Here is a 13,048-nt window from a genome sequence, read left to right on the forward strand (position 1 = left end):
AAATCTCTATATTAAGAAACATTTTGTTTATTTGATTCAGTACATGTATCATTGCTACTACTTGTTTTCAAACTAATCTTAGATTTCGGGAATAAGAGAAGGTCTTACAACGTTTCCGTAAGATATATCATTTTAGCGATTTAGCTATCATCTCGCTATACCGAGATAGCTAATTTGTTTTAACGAGACAATTAATTCGTTATAACGAGAAAACTAACTCGTTATAACGAGATTATTAACTCGTTATATCGAGAAAACTACCTCATTATAACGAGATACTAACTCATTCTAACGAAGTACTAACGTTATAACGAGAACATTAAGTAATTATAACGAGATAATTAACTCGTTATGACGAGATACTAACTCGTTATAACGAGATAATTAACTCGTTATAAATGAGATACTAACTCGTTATAAGAAGTGAGATTTTTTTCCACTATCCGGCTTTCGTACAATGGATTCATCAAAATAAAAAAATCGACGCAGCATTAGACTGTACGTCACACGAAACTCCTGTTTATCTGTGGGTAAACTAAAAGTGTATGCTTCCAGGGAGTTGTGACGTTTAACGGCGCTTTGAATTTTTATGTCTTTTTTAAAACTCTTTCAGCGTATCAGATAGAAATAGTCCTGTACTCTGTCATTCTATTTATACAATTATCAATTAACACAATGGAAAATTATATTTGATCGTTGAAAGAAATATGCCGGAAGTGCTCGCATTCGCTGCAATGTTCAATGCACACGCCACACTTCTATTTACCTCTTGAAAGATAACATTTTAAAACATGCAACTCATGTTTACAAACACTTCAGACAAGAACTAGGAAGAAAACCTGCCAAAATGTGTGCTGGAGTTTCGTCTCCGTTATTTGGATACGGCACCCTTTCATTAATTTGCCTCATCCTACCTCACTGCGTTGGTACATGTAAGTAATATCAATGGCACATCTTAATTAATAGTTGACTAATGTTTTTCTGAATGGCTTTTATATGATATTCTGGAGACGATACATGCATGTGTGTTGATAATACATATGACTAGAATGTCATGATGCATATATGCATTTACACTTTCATATATGTATACTCAGTCAGATAATGTGTATGAATGAATGAATGTGTACCAGGCAGATGCCACTAACCAGCAGCCAGTAAGGAAAATCATCAAAGGACTGAGAGTACTCATAATCAATATTTAATTTGAAACCTATCTTAAAGGAAAATGGGATATAAATTCATGTTTTCAATTAATAAATGTACATCACAATGCAATCACAAAGTCACACATTAATGGTTTATAAACACCCTTTCTCACTAAAGGGAGTCAATTTGCATATGCTAAACGCTGAAAAATAAACATCCGTAAATTATATACTCTGATGAAATCCGTGAAGGCCAACATATTACGGAACAAAATATGAAAAATTAACAACACCATTAAAAGACTTAGAAATATTCATGGTGAAACATAGGTCGTAGCCTTCCTAGTTTTATGTACATGATATATACGTGACTGTTTTTCTACGCTTCAATGATATTTCTGCATAGCGGGAAATTGTTTTCAAAAGCCTTCTTTCAAAAGCCGGACATTATGTGTTTAACATGAACCCGGGACACTGATATGTATTTGTAAGTTACATGGTTGTGAAAACATACATAAACTTATTTTTGTTTACGATATGGTTTTAATTTTTCTATTAACATGAAGCAGAATTTATTTAAAAACTTATACGCGAGAAGAAGAAATCTCTTGCTGTGGTCTTCAATTCGACATTTAGATATATCGACGACGTTTTGTCTATTAACAATAACTTTCATTCATATGTCGATTCGATATATCCCTGTGAGCTCGAAATAAAATACACCACAGAGTCGTCCACTTCTGCTTCATACTTAGATATTTTATTGAAAGTACACATTAACGGAAAACTAACGACTCAACTGTATGACAACAAACGGGATGATTTCAGCTTCCCCATCGTCAACTTCCCATATTTATGTAGCAATATTCCATTATCACCTGCATATGGTGTTTATCTCTCTCAACTGATTCGATACGCAAGAGCTTGTTCTGCGTATAGTCAGTTTTTAGCTCACCTGAACCGAAGGTTCAAGTGAGCTATTCTGATCACATTTTGTCCGGCGTCCGTCTGTCTGTCTGTCCGTCTGTCTGTAAACCTTTCACATTTTCGACTTCTTCTCCAGAACCACTGGGCCAATTTCAACCTAACTTGGCCAAAAGCATCCTTGGGTGAAGGGCTTTCAAGTTTGTTCAAATGAAAGGCCATGTCCCTTTCAAAGGGGAGATAATCACAAAAATAGGGTGGGGTCATTTAAAAATCTTCTTCTCAAGAACCACTGGGCCAGAAGAGCTGAAATTTGCCTGAAAGCTTCTTGACATATTGCAGATTCAAGTTTGTTCAAATCATGGCCCCCGGTGGTAGGATGGGGCCACAAGGGGGGATCAAAGTTTTACATACAAATATATAGGGAAAAACTTTAAAAATCTTCTTCTCAAGAACCACTAAGCCAGAAAAGCTGAGATTTACATGAAAGCTTCCTGACATAATGTAGATTCAGGTTTGTTCAAATCATGGGCCCCTGGGGTGGGATGGGGCCACAATAGGGGATCAAAGTTTTACATACAAATATATAGGAAAAATCTTTCAAAATCTTCTTCTCAAGAACCACTAAGCCAGAAAAGCTGATTTTTACATGAAAACTTTCTGACATAGTGCAGATTCAAGTTTGTTCAAATCATGGCCCCCGGGGATAAGATGGGGCCCCAAGGGGGGGACCAAAGTTTTACACACAAATATATAGGGAAAAACTTTAAAAATCTTCTTCTCAAGAACCACTAAGCCAGAAAACCTGAGATTTACATGAAAGCTTCCTGACATAATGCAGATTCAAGTTTGTTCAAATCATGGCCCCCGGGGGTCGGATAGGGCCACAATAGGGGATCAAAGTTTTACATACAAATATATAGGAAATATCTTTAAAAATCTTCTCAAGAACCACTAAGCCAGAAAACCTGAGATTTACATGAAAGCTTCCTGACATAATGCAGATTCAAGTTTGTTCAAATCATGGCCCCCGGGGATAAGATGGGCCCCCAAGGGGGGGATCAACGTTTTACACACAAATATATAGGGAAAAACTTTAAAAATCTTCTTCTCAAGAACCACTAAGCCAGAAAAGCTGAGATTTACATGAAAGCTTCCTGACATAATGCAGATTCAAGTTTGTTCAAATCATGGGCTCCGGGGGTTGGATGGGGCCACAATAGGGGATCAAAATTTTACATACAAATATATGGGGAAAATTTTCTTCTCAAGAACCACTGAGCCAGAAAAGCTGATTTTTACATGAAAACTTTCTGACATAGTGCAGATTCAAGTTTGTTCAAATCATGGGCTCCGGGGGTAGGATGGGGCCACAAGGAGGATCAAAGTTTTACATACAAATATATAGTTAAAATCTTTTTCTCAATAACCACTGAGTCAGAAAAGCTGATATTTACAAGAAAACTCTCTGACATAGTGAAGATTCAAGTTTGTTCAAATCATGGTCCCCGGGGGGTAGGATGGGGCCACAAGTGGGGGGGGGTGAAAGTTTTACATACAAATATAGAAAAAAGCTTTAAAAGAACCATTGGGCCAAAGAAGTTGACATTTACATGAAAGCTTTCTGACATAGTGTAGATTCAAGTTTGCAAAGGGTAGTTTGGGCCGTAATAGGGACCAAGGTTTTACATGCAAATATATATGGAAAGTCTTCAGATATGGGCCAAGGTGACTCAGGTGAGCGATGTGGGCCATGGGCCTCTTGTTAAATTGAGTCAAGCTACTGACAAACAAGTTGATGGTACAGGGGTTTGTTTCAACAGTCTCGATTGAACTCAGCATTTCACAAATTCTGGGGTCGTTATAACAATCTAGTTCGTCAATACAACCTATCATTGGGTCAAATGCTGTCTGACATGTTTCATACCGATTGTTAAGCCCATCTTGGAACACTGATTCTGACTACGGATACATCCGTTTACCTTATCAGGACATAGGGCTCACGATGGGTGTGACCGGTCGACAGGGGATGTTTACTCCTCCTAGGCACATGATCCCACCTCTGGTGTGTCCAGGGGCCCGTGTTTGCCCAACTATCTATTCAGTGTTGCTTATAGGAGTTATGAGATTCATCACTGTTCGTTATTTTCACCTTTCATTAAAACCTTTCATGTTTTTCTTAAATAAAACAATGGTTCGTCTAAATCTAGCTTCTTAAGGGATACATCATGATTTATAAAGATAGTTCCCATCAAATCATTCGAAATTGGACATAATTAACTACATAGTTACGAAATAATAATAGGCTTTCTGAATACTTATCACTGTTTTGTGATTACCAAGAGGACGATATGTTAGTTAATCGTATTTGTCCTGACAAATCAGTAAATACTTATGGGTTAAAGTTGATTTAGTTGTGCAGTGAAACAGCTTTGAGAATTTTTGAATGGTAGGCATATTGGAAAAATGGCCAATGACTTTACATATTGCGATGTCAATGGTTGCAGTGTTATTGATTATGTTTTAGCTACAGTTGACATATATCAGTATTGTCACAAATTTATTGTGGGTAGTTTCAATACTTACTCTGATCACGCACCATTACATATTGAAATGAAACTAACTGTGAATGCGTCTGAGGATAGAAAAGACATAACTGTATATACAAATGATCATTCTCAATGCCGTTGGAATGAGGAAATCACTGAAAATAGTAAATTATTTTTAGAATAGAAATTTACTTCAAGATTGTTTTAATGGTATTGATGTAAAACGGGGAAATCATTTAGAAAATTGTGTATAGTCTTTTGTTGAAAACTTAGCTACTTTGATGTCTGATTTTCACAAGGTAATAATTTTCACAAAAATGATAAATGTAAGAAACAAAAAAGTGGTGGAAGCGCCTTTATGCTATTTATCGTAAAGCGCTGTTTGATTTTAACAAAGACAAATCTTTTGATAATCCCTGTTTTTTAACTTCAAGCAAACGAAAATATAAAATTCATGAACAGAGATGTAAAAGAAAATATTTGTATAAAGAGTGCAATATGCTAGAAAGTATTAGGAAGGCAAATCCAAAAATGTTTTTCTCCAAATTCGCAAAAAAGAAAGCAAAGTAAATGTTTCAGTAGATGATTTACATGAGCATTTTAAATTTTTAGCCTCTGATGTAAGCCTCATTCATGAAGACACATTAAATAGAGAAGATGATGTTATCTTTGAATAATTAGAAGTAGAAATTAGTTTAGAAGAAATTGAGGATACTATTAAAAGTTTAAAGACGGGTAAAAGTCACGGAAAGGATTGTATTATGAGTATTTTATTGTGTTTAGAGACATTCTGTTACCGTTTTTACATACCATATTTAATGCAATATTTTCCACTGAATATTTTCCTAACATATGCACATCGCTTATTGTTCCTATATACAAAAAGGGAAGTACTACTGACCCAACGAATTACAGGGGAATTAGCTTGGTGAGCTGTTTAACTAAACTATTTACTTCAATTTTGAATAAAAGACTTATGGCTTGGGTGGAACATAATGATGTCATCTCTGACGCACAATTCGGTTTTATACCTTCTTTGGGAACTGTTGATGCCATGTTTGCCTTGCAAACTGTAATTGATAAATATCTTTCTAAGAAAAAGAAGTTCTACTGCTGTTTTATAGATTTTAAACGGACACCACTGATTACCTTAATAAAACACCTTCATCGGGCCTGCCAGACCATTCCCTCCTTGTGACCATGGATGTTACTTTACTTTACACTAGCATTCCACATGACTTCATGTTCAATGGTGAACACTAGCTGCAAATAAGTGGCACAGCTATGGGAACAAAAATGGCACCATCGTATGCCAACATCTTTATGGGGAGACTGGAACGTAAACTTCTAAATTACTCACCAGTTAAACCCCTTAGTTGGCTACGTTTTATAGATGACATTGAGATGAAGTGGGTTGACGGTCGTAAAAGTATGGACGATTTTATCGAGATGGCAAACTCTTTCCATAATTCCATCAAGTTTACTGTGGAAATTCCCACCTCCAATAACACTTTTTGGATACCACAGCCACATTTAGAAACGGAGAAATTGAGTTTAATCTCCACACTAAACCCACTGACTCTCATTTGTACCTTATGCCATCTAGTTGTCATCCACCCCACACTTTCAAAGGTGTGCCTAAGAGTTTAGCTACGCGAATCCTCCGCATCTGCTCTACTCCTACTATTTTCCAAGAACAAGGAACAATCCTCAAAACTCATCTCACTAAGAGAGGATTATGATCCTTGCAAGGTACAGTCCACGATTGATGAGATGGCACTGCAGGACCGACAGTCCCTCCTCCAGTATAAAGAAAAACCTCAGAATGACAGGATTCCATTGGTCACTACGTATCATCCCGCCCTCAAGAACATCAACGGTATTCTGGGGAAAAAACACCTGCCTATTCTGCATGCCAATAAACGAATGACTGGTGTTTTTAAGGAACGACCGATGACATCGTTCAGACGCCCCAGAAACCTGAAGGACATGATAGTAACCCTTTACCCAATGGAGATTTCAAAACATGCTCAGACCTCAGATGTCAATTATGCAAATATAGTTCAGACACTGAGGGTTTTAGCAGTCCTGTCATGGGTCGCAGTTATAAAATATTGGGAAACTTTTCCTGCAAAACCAACAGCTGCATCTATCTCATCTGCCAGAAGCAGTATATAGGAGAAACAACAGACCTTCGCAGACGGGTCAACAACCACTGGTCCTCTATTAGAAATAAAAACAATTTGCCAATAGCGACACATTTCAATGTCAATAACCACCGATGGGAGGACATGACAGTAGTGGTTATTGATCATGACCCAAATGGACAGATACCGAAAGAAAGCAGAAGGAAAAATTCTGAATGCACGGGTTGAAGTCTTGACGTTTTTCACTTCATCATATTGGTAAAAAAAAAAACAACCTGTCTGAAATGGATTGTAACAGCAAAGTCAGACAAGTATAACTATGCAGCATACAACCTCTTACAAATCAAATTCTCGTGGCAGATAAACTTTTCTTTGCAAATGGCTGTCAGTATTTCAATTTAAACCACGTGATACAATACGAAACTGCATTTGTTTATAGAGTTATAGCCACAATTTTGTAATTCTTGTAACTAAGTATTGGTAACGTATGTAAGATAACAACAATTTTCCACTGAACGTTTGAAAGCAAGGTGAAGATAACGAACAGTGATCAATCTCAGAACTCCTATAAGCAATACAAAATAGATAGTTGGGCAAACATGGACCCCTGGACACACCAGAGGTGGGATCAGGTGCCTAGGAGGAGTAATCATCCCCTGTTGACCGGTCACACCCGCCATGAGCCCCATATCCTGATCAGGTAAACGGAGTTATCCGCAGTCAAAATCAGTGTGCCAAGAACGGCTTAACAATTGAAAATAACTACTCTTTACCGTTCTTTTTCATTTTTATAGTAATTCAATATACAACCGGAATCAAATATTGGCTCAACAGATGTTGTTAGCAGCTATTCGCTTATCAAAATATATCCTAGGTAGCGTACGTATTGAAGGAAATCAAACTATCCAATTCTGTGATTTGTTCATATGATAATCATAGAAACACTCATAAGTTAAGATAGTTGTGTAGTTGTTATTTGAGTACGATTACAATGGATTGATTTTGAACTTTTTTACCCCTAAAAAGTCTATTTGTTAGCAGCATTGTGTCAAGTTTTAAAAGGCGATAACTTATGTATTTTAACATTGGCGACAAACGTATTCACTGGAGTTGCACTTTATGAATGATGCAGTTTCATTTAAAAAGAACGAAACTTATAATTCTTTATTTGATGCATGTATCAAACGACAAATTGGACTGAAAACATGTAAAACTTATACGGTACCAATTTTGATGCACCAGATGCGCATTTCGACATGTATCAAAGAATTATAAGTTTTATATCTTATCATTTAATTATATTTTTGAAATAGAAAAAGAAGTAGTTTCTCTCATCAAAAAGCTTGAATTAACGTTTTGAAATGGTACGTAGGAATACCTATACGTAACAGTGAAAACAACAAAACTGGTTGTGCGTTTGGGTGAGGTACACTGTAGAGTTACTATGCAGAATTAAGGAAAGGCCGTGCTTTTACGTATCCGGTTTTAAATTTTAAACACCGACTAGAAAGTTCCGGTTATAACTTCTTTGTATGTTTGTAGTTTACGAGAACTGTACGAGTCAAATTTAACATTCAAATGTGAATCTTCAGATATATTTACCATAAATTATTATAGTGTCAAGTCCTCACTAGCTCCAATGGTACAAAGCAATGTAATATCTACACCGATCTCTAAAAGGCTCATAGCTAGCAATCTAAGCCTGAACAAGTTAAAAATCATCCATAGGCGTGACCCCCACAGGGGAATTCAAACTGTTTTAGTGATTTTGTGTTTGGTTCAAAGAAACCCAGAATTACAAAGTCTCAGGAAATCATCAGCAAAGTTGTTGAATATTTGAACTTTTATTCAAAAGTACTTTCAAGAAACAAAATTATTTCTACATGAGTTGTAGTTGCTAGAATCTACATGTATGTTACACTACATTTATTTTTTCTATAAGTATGAGATAGCATGTATGTATTTTATGTATGATATGATTTATAGCAAAGAAAAAGGAAAAAAAAGAATAACACACACACAAAAATTGTGAGAAAAAGGAAGGGGTGGGGGTGCTGTATTTGCTGTTACATTTTACTATTTTCAAAGTGTGAAAAAAACATAATTGTAAAACTAAAATTTTAAAAATGGGGGTTTACGTATTTAAGAGAACATTTTGCAAAATATCTCTCGTCAACTATGGTAAAATATATCTTTTGTTAACCTTAGATATAATTCTAAATATTTTAAAAGAAAAACTGGCATGTAAACAATTTAGATTTTGAGAATTTTTCAAAATTGCGATATTCTGTGATTTTTTTTCTGAGGGATGTGAGCAGATTAAACAGCAATTATGTATGTTTTCAATTGAATATCTTTACAAATTCTCTCAGTAAATGAATATGCATTGGTTTTTACATATTATAGCTTAATATAATGTGCTTTGGTGCATAAATTAATAAAATATGAGATCATACATCCCTGTGTTAAAATTTGGCTTTTGCATTTGGGGGCATATGTGCCCTGTAGCACATAGTATAAAAATAAACCCGCAAAGGTATGTCTAATATGGGTTATTTAGTTAGTTTATGGGTATTTAAAGTTATTTAAATGAAAAAAATGGATTATACGCCAAATTGAAGGTGCAGTGATTAAAAGCTGAATTAAATATAAAGGAAGAGAAAAAGTGGTGACTGGATGTATGCTGCATTGCATTCGAGACGTTGAACACTGGTTGTATCGTAGGAACGGTGGAATGCGATTCGGCTCCATTTCAATATCAAGTAAAAAACTCAACACCTCTTCATCTAAATTGCCCTCGTTGACTGAGCCCCATATAACGCAGTTCAATTTTATTAGTATCAAAAGTCCCCGTCATGTTATCGAACTCCTAAACCAGACGATACATGCCGTAATATGTCTACTTCTACCAGTCAGTGCCCTACGTCATAAAGTTGACTATTCTGCCACGTCATCACTAGGCCTATGTATGTTGTTTCTTTGAATGAATTTGTATTTTATTCACATCTTTGGTTGTGATTATTTTTGGTAGCATCAAGCGGACACATTTCGTTTACAATGCATGTGTGGAAATTCCCGTTCTATGAATAGCGCTAAAATTAGAACGGCCGTTAATGGGGAAGCCGCATTCCAGAGAAAAGTAGTCCCGCGTGCTTAGTGCAGATGAATTCCGGACGATTGTTTTTGGACACAGAAATCAAACAAATTTTTCATCCAATCATCATCGTTGTTAAGTCATTACTTTCGCGGCTGTGTTAAGGTTTTCCCCATAAATACCAGTGCTGCAAAAAATGTACTTTACCGAATTGGCACATTACATGACGTCACAATGAAAAATACGTCGTGAAGAAGGTCATGACGTACATATCTACAGACCTTTTGCGGTTGGAAATGTCAAAATATTTTTTCGTTATTTACCACCGCTTACAAACGATAAACCGCAATTGTGTAAATGTTTCTGTCAAATGGGGTATATTAATTCTCTTTGATATTGAAATACTTTCAATTTAGTCTTTATATAACGTACTTGCTAATGTAATATTATATTGAAATCTTGATATCGCCCCCAATCTGCACGTATAGTGACTTTCACATTGGACTTATTTGCATAAACAGGGTTTCCATACATAAAAATTTCATCATCGGCACGACACCGTGAGGTTTTTGAGCGAAAGATGTTTGATTTATGTGACATGTGAACTTCAGTGCAAAAGGAAAGTTAGGAGAACAAGTTGTGGCTTAAACAGAAAACATGTTTTTCAGGCTAGATTCAACTGTATATGCAAAAATCGCTGCATCTTGTATATTCAATGCAAAAATTAGACATGGTACAAGTCACGATAAACTTTGTCCCATCACTTTTCAAATTAAGGAATTAATATGCTTTGAAGTTATATTAAATTCAACTTGCATTGATATCTGTATATCGTGCCAATGGAACGATATATACATACACGGTACGGTTTTTTCTTGATCACCTGATATACAGCTGATGTAGAGACTGTCGGTCTGGTGAAAAATGTATGGGAGGTCAATATGCACTTAATTATATATAACACAGTGATTAGATTTAATGCAGTCCTAATCAAGTGCTCAGCTAACGCAATGGTTAGATTCTGTTTTTCAAATTACCTAAAATTGTGTTAATTGAGTGAACCACTTGCTAATCACTTGATTACTCAATATGCACATTTACTTTCTATACAAACAATAAAATTTTGTCGTGAAGAATTCAGGGATGATGTTGAATTTGAAATCGTCATTGCTTACCCAAGCATTTATATCAGTCACTATTAATGAATTGTTACAAAAAGTCTATAATATCGGGGGAAAATTGACAACATTGAAAACATCAGATGAATATTTATTCAGAAAATGCCAAATCGTATTTCTTCTGTAAGATCAAACTCAAGCATCCATTAACAACGGATTTACTTCATATCGTATTATCTTAAGTTGTCATTTAAAAAATAAAAACTGGTTAGGATCCATGAAAGCGTATCCACCACTTTACTCTCGTATTTGATATTTCAAGGTAGTTTATCGAAAAGGAATGCAAATTTGAAATCAATTTTGCGATATTTGATAATCAGGTAAGATTATACTATAGCTTACGGACTTTACCTTTTATATGAAACAATATCAAAGGTGCAGGCAGTAACTCTGGAGCAAGTGTTTCGGAGTTTATCGGCAAAATTAATTTATAAGTAGATATATCACCAACTTGCTATTGAATTATAGAGAGTTGTGACAAATTTCTTGAAATGTTAGTCCCGTGGGGAACCGGGTTGGAATAGGTCGAGATTACCCCTTGCTTGTTGTAAGAGGCGACTAAATGGGGCGGTCCTTCGGATGAGACCGAAAAAATTGAGACCCCGAGTCACAGCAGATGTGACACGATAAAGATTCCCCCTGCTTAAAGGCCGTAAGCGCCGAGCATAGGCCTAAATTTTCAGCCTTTCATCGGTAATGATGACGTCTTCATATGAAAAACAAATTATCGAGATGGGGCGTTAAACAATATAAATATAATCATTTAATCTTAAAATACTACTACACAGTATTCATTACACTACCAGAGTTCCCCCTTTTCAATTAAACAGGGAATGAGGGTTCGAACGTCCTCCCCTTATGCTTTGCAGCATCCTACATGTAATATAATTTTCGCATATGCAAACTTAAAAGCGAATTGACGTAATGGGATTGCGCAGCATTTTTAACTACGAATATCCATACCTACTCTTAAAGAGACTTCCAAGATCGTAACGCATGGATGCTCAATAAGTTAGGTTTAAAGTGTTCGCTGTGGTAATAGGAAGTGTTAAGATTTTAATGACAAACTATAGCATGCTAAGGTTTCTCTAGCGAAATGCAAATTTAAAAAATATCAGAAATTAATTATATTGAATTAAATAGACTCACCCCCTGCTGCCCCACAACTGACAACTGTTGGATCTACGTCAGTGGATGAAGGACAGTCCATTATATTAAGATGCACCTTGTCTACGCTGGGTAACCCTCCCATCATGTGGAGCTGGCAATGTGGATATGACACACTGACCACTGGAGTGACCAATACAGGGACCCAGTCAGAGCTGACATTGACAGCAAACAGAAAGTACAACCAGAGAACGTGTCAGTGTAGAGCCACAAGTCCAAGTCTGTCATTGTCGTATAACAGGGCATCAGGGACACAAACCATCACCGTGTATTGTAAGTAAACTGTATAAGTTTAAGACTACATTGACTGCAATCATACATTATATTCATTTGTAGCATTGTGAATTTATGTTTAAGAATATCTCACGATCTCAGATATGTAGAAAAGTATTACAGGTTTACATTCTTGTAAGAATATCTCACGATCTCAGATATGTAGAAGAGTATTACAGGTTTACATTTCTGTAAGAATATCTCATTTACTCCTCTGCATGTTTAAATCATGCAAAATTCATATAAATAAAAGGATTTAATCGTTTTCAACAGCTGTTTAAACTTAATTTGGGGTTCAACGTTTAAATAACATTCTGTAACTTTGAATTCAAAACTTAGTAATAGAATTTAATTACAATGAAACATCTGACATTCATAGTAATTTATTTGATTAATTGATATAATGTTGAATGCCAAGTGAAGATAACGAACAGTGATCAATCTCATAACTCCTATATGTATGTAATTTGTATCTAATTTCATGTTCATGGACGAAGAATATAACTGCAACACATATTAACACATATTAAGCTTTGAAACATCCACAGTGAGATATACAGATTTTTAG

At 35.6% G+C, this 13,048-nt stretch overlaps 1 protein-coding gene across 1 annotated transcript in view; it reads left to right on the forward strand.

The window, feature by feature from the left end:
* Positions 1-758: 758 nt before the first annotated feature.
* The window catches only part of LOC125656582 (neural cell adhesion molecule 1-like), a 44,291-nt gene continuing 32,001 nt past the window's right edge, over positions 759-13,048 (forward strand). The window contains exons 1-2 of the mRNA XM_056143893.1: positions 759-932; positions 12,184-12,480. Coding sequence (XP_055999868.1) covers positions 848-932; positions 12,184-12,480 — 382 coding nt within the window. The 5' untranslated portion in view covers positions 759-847. The remainder of the gene's footprint in view (positions 933-12,183; positions 12,481-13,048) is intronic.

Source organism: Ostrea edulis, chromosome 7 (assembly GCF_947568905.1).
Source record: "Ostrea edulis chromosome 7, xbOstEdul1.1, whole genome shotgun sequence".
Lineage (NCBI taxonomy): Eukaryota > Metazoa > Mollusca > Bivalvia > Ostreida > Ostreidae > Ostrea > Ostrea edulis.